Source organism: Mastigoproctus giganteus, chromosome 8 (assembly GCF_048544385.1).
Source record: "Mastigoproctus giganteus isolate SK-2022 chromosome 8, ASM4854438v1, whole genome shotgun sequence".
NCBI classification, from domain to species: domain Eukaryota; kingdom Metazoa; phylum Arthropoda; class Arachnida; order Uropygi; family Thelyphonidae; genus Mastigoproctus; species Mastigoproctus giganteus.
In genome coordinates, this window is record NC_143582.1 from 222,021,126 (window position 1) to 222,039,929 (window position 18,804).

Below are 18,804 nucleotides of genomic sequence, written 5' to 3' on the forward strand. Positions count from 1 at the left end.
CTCTACATCCTTCTTGAAATGAGGCCTCCAGACCTGTATACAGTACTGTAGGTGTGGCCTGACCATCGCCTTATACAATGGAATAATCACCTCCTTATCCCTGCTGGAAAAATTCCTGTATATCATTGACAATACTCCATGAGCTACTCTTGCAGCCCGTCTGCACTGCTCAGAGAACTTCATATCTGCCTGCACAACCACCCCCAAGTCCCTTTCATTCTCTACCACTGTCAGTGTAGTACCACAGAGTTGATACGTTGCTCTGGGGTTGCTGTTTCCCATGTGTAGTACTTTACATTTGTCAATGTTAAACTTCATTTGCCACCTCTCAGCCCATCTGCTCAACCTTTCCAGATTCTGTTGCAGCAGCATAGTGTCAGTAGTGTCCTTGACAACCCTGCCAACCTTTGTATCGTCTGCAAACTTGGACATTAAGCTTGATATACCATCATCAATATCATTTATAAATACAGAAAACAATAATGGACCCAACACTGAGCCCTGAGGGACTCCACTAATAACATTAGTCCACGATGAGCAGTGTTCATTGATTACCACTCTGTCTTCTCCCCATCAACCACCCCTTTATCCATTAGCAGCAATTTGCCTCCAATGTCACACTGCTCCAATTTGTGTAGCAGTCTTCCATGTGCAACAGTATCAAAAGCCTTTCTAAGATCCAAGTATATAATATCAAAGTTATTCCCTGCATCCAGTTCTTTTGTGACTGCATCATAGTATCCAATCAAGTTGGTCAGGCAAGACTTCCCCTTAACAAAACCATGCTGTGTCTGAGCTATAACTGAAGTCTTGTCTAAATGATCCTGCAGTGCTTCTTTAACCAGTGCCTCCATTAATTTTCCTGGAACAGAAGTTAAGCTCACAGGTCTATAATTACTTGTGTCAGCCTTTGATCCTCCTTTGTGAATTGGGGTCACATTTGCACATTTCCAGTCTATGGGTACCTCCCCTGAGTCCAAGGAAGCTCTCATAATTATGGCTAAGGGTTTGCTTACTTCCTTTGCTGCCTTCTTTAATATAACTGGATAGATCCCATCCACCCCGGGTGCCTTTCTTGTGTTTATCTTCAACAGTTTCTCCTCCACGTTACTCCCAGTTATTTCAAGATTCTGTAGCTTACTGCTAGAGTTGAATACACCTCTGGCATTCCCCTCGCTGAATAACTCCTCATGTGTGAATGTCGATGCAAAATATTCATTTAGTTTGTTAGCTACCTGAGCAGGATCATCAACAGTTGACCCATCAATATCAAGTGGACCAATCTGATTCATCCCCTTCCTTCTAGAGTTTACATAAGTAAAGAACTCTTTGCTGTTTTTCTTTGCATCCCTTGCCAAGGATTTCTCGTAATCTGCCTTCGCCTGCCTAACCTCCTTTGTAACTTGGTTGCATATCAACTTGTATCTATCATAGGCTTCTGTGTCATGTGTTAATTTGTAAGTATCCCATGCATTTTTCTTCTCTGCCATATGCCTCATTAGTTCATCTGACATCTATTTTGGCCTAAACCTTGAACAATATTTCTTAGTTGGTATGTAAAGCCTAGTAGCTTCCAAGATAAGTTCTTTGAATGCTTCCCATTTTGAATTTGCTGTTGGTAACATCATCAGTTGGTCCCACTGTATAGAATTTAAATACTGTCTCAGTCCATCGTAGTCGCCTTTACGGAAGCAATAACCCTTCCCTTTACCCCCAATGGTAGTTACCTCTTTGAGTAAATCCCACTTCAGCACACTGTGATCACTGCCACCTAGTGGTTCATTTATCTGCAGATTCTCAATGCATGAAGAATCACTGCTGATAATCAAATTATACAAGGGAATAATCACTTCCTTATCCCTATTAGCAAAATTCCTGTATACCATTGACAAGACATCATGAGCTACTCTTGCAGCCTGTCTACACTGCTCTGAAAACTTCATATCTGACTACACAATTACCAACAGGTGTTTTTCATTCTCCACTACCCTGAGTGTAGTATACACAGTTAGTATGTTACTCTGGAGTTACTGCTACCCATATGTAGTACTTTACATTTGTAAATTTTAAACTTCAGTTGCCACCTCTCGGCTCATCTGCTCAACTTTCTAGATCCTCTTGCAGTAGTGTACTGTCCTTGCTGTCACTAACAAGTCTGCCAATCTTCGTATCATCTGCACACTTGGATATTAACTCTGATATACCATCATCAATATCATTAATAAATACCGAAAAAAACAACGGGCCTAACACTGAGTGTCCACGAAGTACTACCAAGTCCACTGATTACCACTCCCTGTCTTCTTCCACTCAACCATCTTTTTATCCAGAGCAGCAACTTGCCCTTAATATCTTACTGCACCAATTTGTACAGTAGTTTTCCATTTACAAAAGTATCAAAAGCTTTCCTGAAATCCAAGTATATAATATCAAAATAATTTTTTGCATCCAGTTCGTTTTTTTTAACCAAATCATAGTATTCAATCAAATTTGTCAGACAAAACTTTCCCTTAACAAACTCATGCTGTGTCTGAACTATAATTGCGCATTTTGTCTAGATGATCCTGCAGTGCTTCTTTAACCAGCAAATCCATTATTTTCGCAGGATCAGAAGGTAAACTAACAGGTCTGTAATTACTTGTGCCACCCTTTGATCCCCCTCTATGAATTGGGAACACAATTTGCATATCTCTAGTCCATGGAAGCTCTCATAATTATTGGCTAATGGTTTGCTTACTTCCTTTGCTGCATCTTTTAATATAACTAGACAGATCTCATCCATTCCAGGTGCCTTTCTTATGTTTAACTTGAATAGTTTCTCCTCCGGTTTGCTCTGTTGTTATAAAAACATTTTGTAACACTGCCTCAATAGCATCAGCAAATATTCTTGCACCCTTTCTATTTACGTGTATACCATCCCTGTAGAAGCAGTCTCCCTATTAACAAGCACAGACTATGCTGCGAAAAATTCTACCCCATGAACCTTGCACAATCTCTCCAGGACCGAACTGATTGACAAGGCTCAAATCATATACTCCCTCCTATTGTGCATGGGCAGAATTGCACAATAGGAGGGAGTAGAATTTGAGCAGAAACTCAAATTCAAGCTCCTTGCTTGAATTTGATAAGCTTTTGTCCTCCACTTCTCTACAGAATTCCTCATGTGTGAACGTAGATGTAAAATACTCATTCAATTTGTCAGCTACCTCTGCAGGATCAACAGTCAAACCATCAATATCAAATTGACCAATTTGATTCAGCCCCTTACTTCTAGAGTTTACATAAGTAAAGAAATCTTTGCTGTTTTTCTTTGCATCCTTTCCCAAAGATTTCTCATAATCTGCCTTCACCTGCCTAACCTCCTTTGTGACTGAATTACAGACTAGATTATATCTATCATAGGCTTCTGTGTCACCTGATAATTTATATCCATCGCATGCATTTTTTTTTCTCTGCCACTAGTTTATCAGACATCCATTTAGGTCTAGACCTTGAACAATACCTAAACCTTGAACAAAAGCCTAATAGAGTCCAAGATTCATTCCTTGAATGCTTCCCATTTAGATTTTGCTGTTGGTAACATCATCAGATGGTCTCACTGTATAGAATTTAAAAACTGTCTGATGCCAATGTAGTCAATAGGTGGTAGATGACTCATCGACCGGTGCAATACCACCACTTTGCTTATTGGAAGCTTGAAGTGGTGAAACCCATGTTTAGTCTCTAGAGCAAAGTTACCGGATTCCCCCCATGCTTCTCTTTCAACCCATGCACAGTACTAAGTACTATAGGTTTTGATACCTTTCGTGTTTGGGGTTTCCATAAAAAAAAAAAGTCACCTTTACAAAAGCAAAAACCCCTTCCTCAACCCCTGATGGTAGTTACATCTTTAAATAAATCCCACATCAGCATACTGTGATCAATACCTAACGATTCCTTTATCTGCAGATTCTTAATGCATGAAGAATCGCTGCTGATAATCAGATCAAGAGTATTAATATCTCTAGTTGCCTCTTGAATATGCTGCTGTAGAAAACAATCATCCAATAAATCCACAAAAGCCTTGCTAGTGTGTGAGTAAACAACCCACAAGTTACAGTCAATATCTGGAAAGTTAAAATCTCCCATTATAAGACAATCTCATTTACCGGTCCACTTTATTTCTCTGTACAGTTGTTTATTTACTCATCAGAATCAGGGATGGGCCATACCAAGGGTGGGGGTGCACTGCACCCAGGTACCAATGTTTAAGGGGTGCCTGAAAACTTGAAACTTACATACACTTTTGAAAAAAATTTTAAAGGGGTGCCAAATTGCGATTGGCACATGGGTGCCACATACCCTAGGAACACCCCAGATAAGAATCATTAGGCTAATAACAACACTCCTACTCTCAATTTTGCTTTCCCAGTGCTTATGTCACACCAAACTGACTCAACATTACAATGTCCACCCATGTCAACTGGATGCACTGTCTTAGATTTTGTGTTTCTTAACTAACAGCATAATCCCTCCTCCCTTCCTATCCTTTTTGTACACATTGTACTCCCCAAATTCCAATTCTGCATTTCTTATATCTGTGTCATTGAGTCTCTGATATACCAACAATATCTGCCTTTGATGTCTTGACCAGCACCTCAAAATCATCAAATTTATTTACTGAACCCCTAGCATTGGTGTACATGCAAGTATACGTGTGCCTGTTCTTACTCTTAGTTAACCTAACACAGCACATATATTTATTGTTCCATGATGACTCCAGAAAGTTTTTGCTTTCCAGGCTGCTGCTCATTCCAATACAAGCAGTGCAAGAATCACTTTCACCTCTGCCTGTGGCTACTGTTAATTTATTAGTCTGTGAATTCCCTCATGCTAGCAGTTTTCTGACCCACCTAATGCTGCCTCGATAGCACAGCAAATATTCTTGCACCCTTTCTATTTAAGTGTATTTCATCCCGGCAGAAGCAGTCTCTCCTGTTAACAAGCACAGACCATGCTGCGGAAAATTCTACCCCCATGAGCCTTGCACAATCTCTCCAGGACCGAATTGATTGACAAGGCTCTCATCATATACTCCCTCCTATCGTGCCTGGGCAGAATTGCAGACACTTTCAAATTTAACACTAACTCATGACTTTTTCTCAATTTTTTTCAGTTTTGTCCTACATGGTGACTGTGTATCCAGATGGCACTAGACTCTTTCAACAAGACAATACCCCATGCCACAAGGTGTGCATTGTGCAGGAATGGATTCAAGGATTGTATCTAAGTATTTTGTGTGCTCCTGTGGGCACTAAATTCCCCCAACATCAATCCCACTGATCACTTGTGCAATGTGATGGAACACGACACTTGCCAGTTCATATCAGTGTCTCACTCTGTTGCAAACTGGACACCCTTCTGTCCAGAATACCTAAGAGAATTCCTTCTGTTGTCTCATGTTAATGCTATGACAGGTGCAAGACGTTATCACAACAAAAGGCAGCCGAACATGCTATTAGGTAGGTGGTCATAATGCTCATGAGTATATACTACAGTTATCTACGAATTGATTTTTTATGGTTTTTGCAACTGAGTGATTGAGTGTGAGAACCTGTCAAGAAACCCATCAGCTTTTATAACTATTATCATGATAGGTCACCTGACAGATGAAATTTTTTTTAACAGTTTCAAGTTATTACCTGTTTTCACTCTCCCACTAGTTCAAAAAATATATACAATGTTGTCCTACTTGTTTTTATTATTTTTTTCATGAGAACAAAAACCTGATATTTGCTAATGGCTGCACTCTGTAATAATAATAAAATTTGTGCAGTGTGAAGTGAATGAAATTTGAAGTAAATTTTGAAAAAGTATGAACATTGTAGTGAATAATATCTTATATAAAAACAGGGTGTCTCAAAAATATTGGTACATACGTTTAGGGGAGGTAGGTAACATCTAAAGGAATATGAATCGCATGGCAACCCATAACCAGAACCGTTACAGGAAAGTAGAAGCAGAGGCACAAGAAGCAGAAATGACACAAGACAGTAATTAGTGGCAAACATTTATCTGACATAATATTAACAATGGAGTATGAGATGGAAGCATTTCATGATGTTACAACAGATACTCGAAGGTTCCACCGTGAGACGCGATGCATGAGTGACACCGACGCAGCATGGATTGGCGGACATGGTCGAATACACCTGGAGTTTCTTTGACAGTAGCAGCAGCGCAGACGAGTCTCGCCACGAGATCCATTTCCATCTCCACAGGCAATTCATACACGATAGATTTGAGAGACCCCACAGAAAGAAATCAAGGCTCGATAAATCAGGTGAGCGTGGGGGCCAGGCAACGGGTCCACCACGGCCAATTCATCGACGCCCAAAATGCCTGTTCAAATGGTCACGAACACACCTTCCATAATGGGAAGGCACCCCGTCATGTTGAAACCAAACGTTGCGTCTCACATTTGCTGGAACATTGTCAAGTAACCCTGGTAGAACTTGTTCAAGAAAGATCCGATATTTAGAGGAGTTCATGTGGGATGGTAACAGGTATGGGCCAACTAAGCAGTCACCGACCATACCTGCCCACACATTTATTGCAAAGCGATGCTGTGCCGCATGGGGGTGCACACCGTGTGGGCCCTCTGCTAATCCATACACTAGGTGCATGTCTGCCAGCTCACAGTTCGTATATCAATGCATCCTCTTCGTGCGGCGACTACTGCTTGAATGAGTAAACCAGAAATTTTCCCTCTCGCGAACTAATGAACAGCGCCGTGTACCGACTTACGGTGACGTTTCCAGTTATGGGTTCCTATGCGATTCACATTCCTTTAGATGTTACCTACCTCCCCTAAACGTTTGTACCAATATTTTTGAGACACCCTGTATATATATACACACATATGTAGAAATTTCGGATTTTTTTAACAGTATTCATACAGTCAATAAGCAGAAATATATATGTATGTGCACTTTTAAGATTTGAAGAGCTTAATTGTCTTTTAAACTGAAAAAATGGAAAATTTTAATAGTTATATATTTTATGACAAAAATTTGTCAGAATTAATTTTTTTAAATAAAAAAAATAATTAACTTTGTTTTTAATAAAAAACAGTTGCATAAAATAAGTACTGCAATATATTAAAAAAAGATGATATCCTCCAAGAAGAATTAAAAAAACCACAAAACATTTTCCAAAAATTAAAAAGTTGGCCATCTGTTAGGTGACCTGACACCGTTTTTGCTACTTTTTTGTGGGGTACCTCCGTCACCCCTGAGTTTATCAAAAACCCAGAGGAGCACTGCTTTCCCACACTACCAGATGGAAGGATGTATAAAATGTATATTTTTGTAACACACAAGAAATAATACATGTGACTGCTTCGATATATTTTCCACCTACAGCATTGAATGATTATAGCATTTTACAGCCATGGACATGGGAAACTTATGCAAGTACAAAGAGCTACAGAAAATTAACACAGAGATAAAAATTAGTCATAACTTTTGGGTCAATAAACAGACAGCTTTCAAAATTTCTCCTTGTCATAAAGTGGAACTGCTTTTCAGCATTTCCAGTTTGGCTGGCAATTAATCCATTTGCTTGTTTTAATTATAGTATCGGTTAAGAGTCAATTTTTAATAGTGTAATGAAAGACACCTTTGAAGGTGTGCACTGTGACTTACAGTTAGCTACAATGTCACATTGGAGAGCATGGAAGTTTTGAAAAAAAACTTTCCCTTCAGTGCCTCTCGGGTATTCAAAAACCTACTAATGGGTGACTCCTCCCAAGGCATTTGGAATAAATGGCATATTCCAAGGGAGTAGAGCAACTCTCAGTATGAAAATACAGCCACTCTCTGACTTACATAAGGGTTGAGTTCCGCAGAACTCTATATAAGTTGAATTTTACGTAAGTCGGAATTTCTCTAAATACTTATGCAGCACTCGCAACTATGAGCGCTGAATTTGACTGAAGCAAAAAATGTTCAACGAACATGTAAATAGAATTATTTATTCAATTGTTTTATCTCATGCGCAGGAAAAATTACAAAAGTGTACAAAATTTTAATGGTATTAAAAATTATAAAATTACAAAAAGAGAGAGGAGACAGGCATAACGTCAGCAGGTTTTACCTTTTGAGCATCATTGCCAGAATTAACTCTCCAGCTGATAAGCACGCCACTGTGGAAGTTGAGGGCTGTGGAGATTTAGAAGGGGTTTTTTCAACACATCACAAAATTTCTCTGCAGCTGCAGAATTGGCACTGGCGACTTCACCACATACTTTGTTTTGGAAACCAGCGCAATGCTTGAAACTATTAAACCACCTGCTGCTTGCCATGAACTTGGCTTGGCTTTCGCTGTACTTATCCTTAATATCTTCATAAATACTTCTTGCTTTTTCTTGAAAGGCCATTGGACTCAGGGGCACTTGCTTCTGAATCTGATTTTCCGTACATATTATTAATAGTTTTTCCATCTTCGATATAGCACCTGAACGCTGTTTTGTGATCACTGTTTATCTTAAATGTGTTGATCCTTTAACATGTTCTTTTATATGCACACTGTCTCTTAAAACAGTATTCACTGTTGAAGCAGCGAGACCTAATTCCATGCAACAGATGACAAACTTTGTCCTGCTTCATAATTCTTAATTAATCATCTTAATTTCTAAATCAATTTTGTTTTGTTTCCTAGCACTGCCAGAACTTGAATTTTCCATTGGTCCCTTTTCCTTCACCATTGTAATAAGTAAATAAAAATGAAGAGAAGATACTGAACATTTATTTATGTTTTTTTTATGATTGAAGATTTCAGTGACAGGGGAACTCATATCACCATAATACTATAATGTAAAAACCCACAGAATTCCAGTTATCAGTATTATCGCAAATGCAATAAGATCAAGTTTACTACCTATTCATAATAGACTGCGCTAACAGAACAGCCCAATAAACCGGAAAGTACAAATTGTTTTTATTGTTTTATGGTAGTGACCTCCAGAAATGTGTTTTAGAAAAATATCATGAAGGCGTTCAACATTGATTCTTATAATGGAACATATGATAATGATGCAAGTGTAGTGCAATTTCCATTATAAAAATTACTTTTTAGAGAGATAAATAGCTTAGTTTTATAGCAAAAATTTCAACTTCCAAGGTCTTGGAACGAATTACCAAAAAAAAAAAAAAAAAAAGTGTTACTGAGTTCACATTACGACATTTTCACAATACCTCCATTTATTCCTACGGGACGCAAAATGTGTTTCTATGATTATTTTAAGTTTGCACCTGCTGGCAAAAACTTACATAAAGTCGAATTTTCATAAGCAGGGGAGTGGCTGTATACCAACTGTTACCGACGTAACACCAATGAAATTTTTGGAATAAAGGCAGACAATAATTTAAAATTTAGCACTTCTTAATGTATTCATTATCTTGACAATACAGTAGTTGTAGGAAGAAATTACATATTTTTTTAATTATTAATTTATTATAAAATAATTTTTATAATTTTTTATGTTAACATAAAACAGAATTAGAAAATCATCACAACAGCTACTGAATATAAATGCACATAGAGATATGTGCTGTACATATACACTTAAAACTATTCCTCTGGAATAGTTTTAAGTGTATATGTACAGTGTTACTGTACAAAATGTTTCTGCTGTACATATATGCTTAAAACTATTCCTCTGGAATAGTTTTAAGCATATATGTACAGCAGAAACATTTTGAAAAGTTTTAAAATAAATTTTTAAATAAAAGTTTAAGTTAATAAATACTCTCAAAGAAAAAGTTTATAAATAAAAACCTTTAACACAAAAGTTAAGTTTTTCATTATATGCTTTGATTTAAAAAATTTCTTAAAATTTTATATAATTTGCTCCCATTATTTTCCATACTTAATACATAATATATGCAAAAAGATTGCAAATAAAAATCAATAACAAATATGGAAATGAAACGTATAATCTTGGATGCTGAGGTAATAATAAAGATTTACTTTATCATTTTTTAATATTGACCAATAACGATGGGCACATGCAGTGCTGATGTATTACAAAATTTTGTGCCATTCCAGCATCCTGCTAGTGACTGCTTTATTTTGTGTACTGTGATAACTGACCACATTAGCACTAGAACATTGGCAAGACAACTTCTAAAAAATAATGATTCCACTTACATGATCAGTTGCAAACTATACCCAACAGTAAATCAGCAGTTTTATCATCAACCAAAATCTTATAATCCAAATTACATGATCCACCAAAATGTTGCAATTAAAATATTTCAAACTGAAATAATGACAAGTAAGATATGAAATCAAAACCAAAAATAAATGAATGATAGATTTCTACCCACTCGACATAATTTTTCTAACTTGTGATGCTCATTTTTATTACAAACTCAAAAGGTGATATAGTTGTACACGTTGTAACTAATGATATCAAGAGTAGGAGACTGGCAGAATTGCTTAACAAGTACAGGTCACTGTTGAAAAAAAGCCGTGAAATAGGGTTGATTTTGAAAGTGTCTGCAATTCTGCCCAGACATGATAGGAGGGAGTATACGATGAGAGCCTTGTCGATCAATTCGGCCCTGGAAAGACTGTGCAAGGCTCAAGGGGTAGAATTTTTTTCAGCCTGGACTGTACTTGTTAACAGGAGAGATTGCTTCTACAGGGATGGGATACACTTAAATAGAAAGGGTGCAAGAATATTTGCTGATGCTATCGAGGCAGTGTTAGGTGGGTCGGAAAACTGCTAGCTTGGGGGGATACAAAGACGAATAGATTAACAGTAGCCAATGGCAGAGGTGAAAGAGATTCTTGCACTGTTTCAATTGGAATGAGCAGAAGCCTGAAAAACAAGATTCAGGATATTTCAGAGACTGCTGGGAGTCATTGCGGTACAAGTAAACACATGGGTTGTGTTAGGGTAGCTAAGAATAGAAATAGGTGCATGTATACTTGCGTGTACACCAATGCTAGGAGTTTAGTAAATAAATTTGATGAATTTGAGGTATTGCTCAAAACATCAAAGGCAGATATTGTTGGGATATCAGAGACATGGTGTCACACAGATATAAGGAATGCAGAACTGGAATTTGGGGAGTACGTCTACAGAAAGGATAGACTGGATAGGAAGGGAGGAGGGGTTATGCTATTAGTTAAGAAATACATAAAATCCCAGGAAGTGAAGCCAGTGGACATCGCTGGACAGTGCAGTGTCGAGTCAGTTTGGTGTGACATAAGCATTGGGAGATCAAAATTGAGAGTAGGAGTGTGCTATAGGCCTAATGACTCTGATGAGTACAATAAGAAACTGTACGGGGAAATAGAGTGGGCCAGTAAATCAGAGAGTCTTGTAATGGGAGATTTTAATTTCCCAGATATTGACTGGAATTTGGGGGCTGGTCACTCACACACTAGCAAGGCTTTTGTGGATTTATTGGATGATTGTTTTCTACATCAGCCATGTTCGGGAGGCAACTAGAGGGAGGAATACTCTTGATTTGATTATCAGCAGTGATTCTTCATGCATTAAGAATCTGCAGATAAATGAACCACTAGGTGGCAGTGATCACAGTGTGCTGAAGTGGGATTTACTTAAAGAGGTAACTACCATTAGGGGTAAAGGGAAGGGTTATTGCTTTCGTAAAGGCGACTACAATGGACTGAGACAGTATTTAAATTCTGTACAGTGGGACCAACTGATGATGTTACCAACAGCAAATGCAAAATGGGAAGCATTCAAAGAACTTATCTTGGAAGCTACTAGGCTTTACATACCAACTAAGCCGACCGGGCTAGCCGGGTGGGTAAAGTGCCTGCCTGGCAACTCAAGGGTCGCGGGTTCGAATCTCGCCTCGGGCTTGGATCAAAGTACTGCAAAAACCTTGGGAGGTGCATTATGGCCACAGAAGCTGATGCGCCAACAACTATCAAAAAAAAAAAAAAAAAAAAAAAATACCAACTAAGAAATATTGTTCAAGGTTTAGGCCTAAATGGATGTCAGATGAACTGATGAGGCATATGGCAGAGAAGAAACATGCATGGGATACATACAAATTAACACATGACACAGAAGCCTATGATAGATACAAGTTGATCTGTAACCAAGTTACAAAGGAGGTTAGGCAGGCGAAGGCAGATTACGAGAAATCTTTGGCAAGGGATGCAAAGAAAAACAGCAACGAGTTCTTTACTTATGTAAACTCTAGAAGGAAGGGGATGAATCAGATTGGCCCACTTGATATCGATGGGTCAACTGTTGATGATCCTGCTCAGGTAGCTAACAAACTAAATGAATATTTTGCATCGACATTCACACATGAGGAGTTATTTAGCAAGGGGAAAGCCAGAGGTGTATTCAACTCTAGCAGTAAGCTAGAGAATCTTGTAATAACTGAGGGTAAAGTGGAGGAGAAATTGTTGACGATAAACACAAGAAAGGCACCCAGGGTGGATGGGATCTATCCAGTTATATTAAAGAAGGCAGCAGAGGAAGTAAGCAAACCCTTAGCCATAATTATGAGAGCTTCCTTGGACTCAGGGGAGGTACCCACAAACTGGCGATGTGCAAATGTGACCCCAATTCACAAAGGAGGATCAAAGGCTGACACAAGTAATTATAGACCTGTGAGTTTAACTTCTGTTCCAGGAAAATTAATGGAGGCACTAGTTAAAGAAGCACTTCGACATTAAGCTTGATATACCATCATCAATATCATTTATGAATACAGAAAACAATAATGGACCCAACACTAGGCCCTGAGGGACTCCACTAATAACATTAGTCCACGACGAGCAGTGTCCATTGATTATCACTCTCTGTCTTCTCCCCCTCAGCCACCCCTTTATCCACAGCAGCAATTTGCCTCCAATGTCACACTGCTCCAATTTGTGCAGCAGCCTTCCATGTGCAACAGTATCAAAAGCCTTTCCAAGATCCAAGTATATAATATCAAAGTTATTCCCTGCATCCAGTTCCTTTGTGACTGCATCATAGTATCCAATCAAATTTGGTCAGGCAAGATAATTTATATTTTTTATTTGTTAAGGTGTAGTCTTGAATTAGTTAACAAATAGCAAACATCAGGTAAATATTAATTTTAACAATTTTAAATAATTTTTCATTAGCTATTAATTTAGTTAATAAGATTATTAATTAAAATTAAATAAATTAACCTTAGGAAATTGATAATTATGAATACTTGCACTCTTGTAATGCTGTCCTTGAGATTATCATCGGCCTCACATACGGTGGTTTACAATTCATTATATTTTCTGTACTGTACTCTCAAACTAAGAATATTTTGAATTATAACTCCAGTTAAGGCCTCCTGGGGCTAATAATAGGTTAGTCTGTCAATGAGAGTAACTGAGAATAGGAATTGGATGTTGTATGATTAGATATCTGTTTGGTGGCTAATTTTTGTGAGCATCTTAATTGTGTGGGTGGATTCAAGATTACATTAGAAGTGGGGAGGATGTTATTTTTTTAAGATATACTTATTGTGGTTCTTATTTTTGTTTTTTATATGCTCTAATACTCTGCATTTAAAAATATGGCATGTGGTTATTGTCTATCTGCATGCCTTTGTTTCGGTTAACATTGTTGGTTATGCTGATAATGAAGGATTCTTTGTATGGGTTTTCTGTTCCTGTCAGTGTTTAGGACTAAGGTGTTCTTGAAATCCCACTGGTGATACGCACACCATGCAAGGAAAGCCGAATCTGATTTTGTTATCTGCATGTGGGCTATGTCATATTTAGGTTCCATATAAACTTTTAATTTTAATCCTGTCATGTTTTTGAGGCTGCACTAGATCTGAAATAATTTTCACAAGGATCTGTACACAATCTACTGGTTTGTCCAATATATGATTTTTGGCAATCTTTGCATTGAAAAATCATATACTGGGTGTTTGGTGGAAAGAGTCTTCATCAGGGATGAAGCAGGGGAGAGTTTTTTATACCATATTTTTATTGGTAAAAGCATATGGCATACCAACCATGGCGCCTCCGTAGCCAGGTGGGCGGGAGCAGTAGTGCATAACACACTGCTTCTTGATTAGACCGGGGTTCGAGCCCGTACCCACCAAATACGGAGGATGCGGCAGGTCAGGGAATGACCACCGCATATTCCCAGCCCGATTAAAGGGTGAAGGTTGGCGTCAGGAAGGGCATCCGGCCGTAAAAATTGCATGCCAAAACAATAAAAACACTGACACCACATAATAATGGGAAAAAGGCGAGGAAAAAAAAAAAAATATATGGCATACCAACCATATTTTTTTGGCTATGCTTTTAACCTGTTTGATAATTTAGGGAGCATAGGGGATGGTAATGTACTCTTCTTTTCTGGTTCTTTGTTAGATGCTTGAGATATTTCTCGTTATTTTAATTGTTTTCATTATGAGTTTTTGTGTGTATCTGTTGTTGCTAAATATTTGAGAAATTCTGTTAATTTCACTATTGAATGCTTGATCTTTACATAGTCTGTATGCTCTAAGAATGAAACTTTTAAGAATGCCTATTTTTGTGTTCATGGGATATTTGGAATTAAACTTGATAATAGCTCCTGTGTCTGATGGTTTTCTGTATATTTCTATTAAGAGAGAGTTATTATACTTCTTCAACAAGATATATAGGAGTAGTATACTATTGTCTTTCTCTACTTTAAATTTTATATGTGGATGTACAGTATTTAGCTAGTTGTGTAAGTTGATTAATTCCTCTAACATGTGACCAAATAGTTAGAATGTTGTCGATATATTTACTCTGTGTGTGTGTGTGTGTGTGTGAGAGAGAGAGAGAGAGAGAGAGAGAGAGAGAGAGAGAGAGAGAGAGAGAGAGAGAGAGTGAGTGACAGAGAGTGAGAGAGAGAGAGAGAGAGAGTGACAGAGAGTGAGAGAGAGAGAGAGAGAGAGAATTCCCATACTTAGACTGAAAACCAACTCAAAAGATATCCTTTATGTGTTTGGGGGGAAGAAATAATGAATCTGTGTGTCACTGTTGATTACTGAGTCAGGAGAAGGGGGATTAATGATCCAGCTTTCTACGCCTGGTATAAGGATCACCAACAGGATTTCAAGAACACCTCGGTCCTAACCAGTTAATTATCTGTAACTTGTTACTGTGTTTTCTGTACTTTGACAGGTACAGAAAACACAGACTATAACAAAGAATCCTTCATTATCAGCATAACCAACAATATTAACCAAAAAAAGGCATGCAGATAGACAATAACCACATATTTTTTTCAAATGCAGAGTATCAGAGCAAATAAAAAACTAATATAAGAACCATAATAAGTACATCTCAAAAAAAGAATCTCCATCCACCCTTCTAATGTAATCTTGAGCTTACTCATACAGTTAAGATGCTCACAAAGATTAGCCACCAAACAGATATATTCTAAAACATTCAAATCCCTATTCTCATTCTAAATACCTTCACCTTCAGTGACAAATTGCTCTATTATTAGCCCCAGGAGATCTTAACTGGAGTTTTAATTCAAAACAAACTTAGTTAGAGAGTACAGTACAGAAAATATAAATATAATGAAATGTAAACTACTGCCTTGGTATGTAAGGCTGATGGTGTCATAAGGACAGCATTACCAGAGTGTAAGCATTCATAATTATCCACTGCTTAATATTAATTTATTTAATTTTATTTATTAATCTTATTAACTAAATTAATAACTAATGTAAAATTATTTAAAATTGTTAAAATTTAATCTTTACCTGATGGTTACTATTTGCTAACTAATTCAAGCCTAAACCTTAACAAATAAGAAATGTGTGATCAAATTAACAGCTCTATGTAAATAAAGTCACGATTTACCAATTCTGCTGTCTTTACAGTCACTGAATAAGTAGAACAGGAAGTAACCACGAAATGGAAGTTTGCCTTTAGCCAGTGTGTGGTTGATTGCTGGAACAAACTTCCATCTGTCGTAGAAGTTGATAGCTTAAATAGATTCAAGGCAGAACTAGACAAACATTTGGAGCGAGTGGATGGGTGAAATTAGCAGTTTTTTTTTTTTTGGCTGATGCTATATAAGCTTACTTTCTTGCATCATGTGCCTTTACTAATGCTAAAGTCTCAAAATAATCTATAATTCTTTAAGAAATTAAAGGCTGCTTACACTCCATGCAAATTTAAGTGCGTATTATTTCACCAATTTCCAGTTCTTGATATACCTGCACACCATGCTGCTAAAAGAATATTTAAGATGGCATATGGAAATTGCCAACACATCTGCTGCAGGGGTGTTTCCCAAGGAATAGTTATATTCAGAATCCTGCAACTGCTACCCCAGTTGACAGAGCCTAAGAAGGCCTTTCAACTGTTATAGACTTCCCACACATCCTTAATACTGAGGTCCTCTTCTTTGCCTTTTCCCACTGATATTTCCTTGGACAACTCAGCCAGCAGGTAGTTAATTGCTGGAACAAACTTCCATCTGTCTTTGTGGAAGCTGAGAGCTTAAATAAATTCAAGGAGGAACTGAACAAACGTTTAGAAGGATTCGATGTGTAAAATAAAGCAAGCTACATAAGCTTGCTTTCTTGCATCACAAGCCTCAACTACTGCTACTACTAACCCATTTCATAAGATGTGATGCAACCTGATTTAGTACCTGCACTGTTATATCCATGATAATATTTGTAACCTTAGGTGAGCACCCTGTCAAAGATATTTGAAACTATTGTACTTTCTCCACATGTTTAAATAAGTAACAGATAGATGGTTCAAAAAATTGACACCACTTGGTGTATTTCGGAGCAAGAATTCCAATCAATAAGGGGTAACTTAAAGTCGCCCATAATGTAACATTCACCTCTGATTGCTCATTCAAGTTGCCAAAAGAGATTTTTATCATATTCTCCTCAGTAATCAGACCTGTAGCACTCCCAGCAAACAACTTTATATTACTGCCAGACCACCGACTGAATTACTATGATGCCAGACAACTTGCATCACAGTAATTCTACAATTTCACTTTCATGCGAGTGATGATATATGTACCGTAGATACTCAAACCACAATATCAACTTTATATGTACATCAAAATCTGGCTATTATTTACAACCATTTTTCCTGTTTATCCAATGATATTGAAATCCTTGAGACATGTCATGTGGCACTTCTTTACATCATTCTTTGGTTTATGCCGGCACTATCCACAACTTATCAATAATGGGCAAATGCAGTGGCAAAACTTTCTATTCTGCCACTGCCGCTCCTCACCCTTTGCTACACAGCAAGTGTGGAATTAAACTGCAATAAAAGATGGTCATTTCTAGTCATGGTCTTCATCACGTGGTATCAATAGCAAGTGCAATTCATTCTTCTGGCACATCTCCACTGTTGCCATCATGCTACAAATGCTGTCCAATCACACCTGTTGATTTCTTTCTCTGCTTACAAACTAATTCTAGCTAACAAAAGGCACATCACTCCTGATAGCCAAAAAACTTGAGTGTTATTATATTGTTAAAATGTATGTTCATTTTACAATTATCTCAGTAAGAATATTTAACTTTTCTTGCAAAAATACAGTAACTTATAAAAATTAGAGTAAGTTATATGTTACAAAAATACAGTAAGTTATTGTTTTATAATTTACTGTATAACTTACAGAACAAAAATTGAAAAATTTTACAATTTTCAGTATTTCGACATTCCCCAAATAATAATGTCATGTGACATGAGGTTTTTCAGAATCATGCCACTTTAAACTGCTAACACCATTTATTTAACCAATCTCAAGCAAACAGATTCCACGATCGATGCATGTTGGATTTGTTCTCTAGTCACTTTTCTGTCCTCACTGACACAAACCAAGATCACATTTAAATATAAAAATGCAAAATACACTCGAACTTACGAAATAAAAACTGAAAAATCACTTAAACGTCAAGAGCGAGAGTGCGATAAAATGCAAAACTGTTATGAAATACTTACCTAGGAGTACCTCCAACGGATCCTCATCTTCCTCTGTAAACATTCTGACATAAGCCGTCTTGAAGGTTGGATTTTAACTTACACAAAAGAAAGTAATAACTTTAGCGGCACAATATCAACTTCATAAACATTACCAAAATATGTACAACCCTACGTAAACAACCATCAAATCATGCCGTTGTCAAAAGAGGGCCATCTTGCGGACACAGCATTTTGTTAAAAGGGGGAAAAACTTATCTATAGCTTATTATGTCATTTGACTATTGTTTATTGTTGTAGTGGTCAGGGCGATACCTGAAATCTTCTTCATTCCAGCTGCAAGTCATTGCAATGAAGAAAGAGCATGCTAAGGGAGTCACAAGTGCCATTCTGGCAACGTGTTGTGTTATGCCAATAGAGAATCACGACTGGCCACTCTGCAACCAGGAAGAGACAACAGAAGAAGGGAGGGTCCTTAGCTCCTGTCCCCAAGCACGAGAATACAGGCTACTATCAGCTGTCAAATACACTTTATGGGGCTAACCCAGTCCTACTTTTCTACTTCCATTTCTACTACTCCATTACCATTTGGGTGTTTGTATTGCATATGTGCCAGTTGTTTATTGAAGTCTGATCATACGAGGTGAAGCAATAATGCTCCCAGACTGGTGCGGGCAATAACAATAACACAAAGTGAAAGAGTTCAGAAATTGTTTAATTTTATTCAAAGACCACCTGATTGAATGTACTTATTACACCTTTCTAAAAGTTTCTGAAAAGAATCAGCGAAGTCGCCCAAAGAAATTATGTTAATTTCGATGTTAATTACTTTATGTC

The 18,804-nt window shown here is 37.4% G+C and overlaps 1 protein-coding gene across 1 annotated transcript in view; it reads right to left on the minus strand.

The window, feature by feature from the left end:
* LOC150082350 (ADP-ribosylation factor-binding protein GGA1-like) overlaps nucleotides 1-18,031 on the minus strand; it is a 100,130-nt gene extending 82,099 nt beyond the window's left edge. The window contains exon 1 of the mRNA XM_090380491.1: nucleotides 17,989-18,031. Coding sequence (XP_090236617.1) covers nucleotides 17,989-18,031 — 43 coding nt within the window. The remainder of the gene's footprint in view (nucleotides 1-17,988) is intronic.
* Nucleotides 18,032-18,804: the final 773 nt, after the last annotated feature.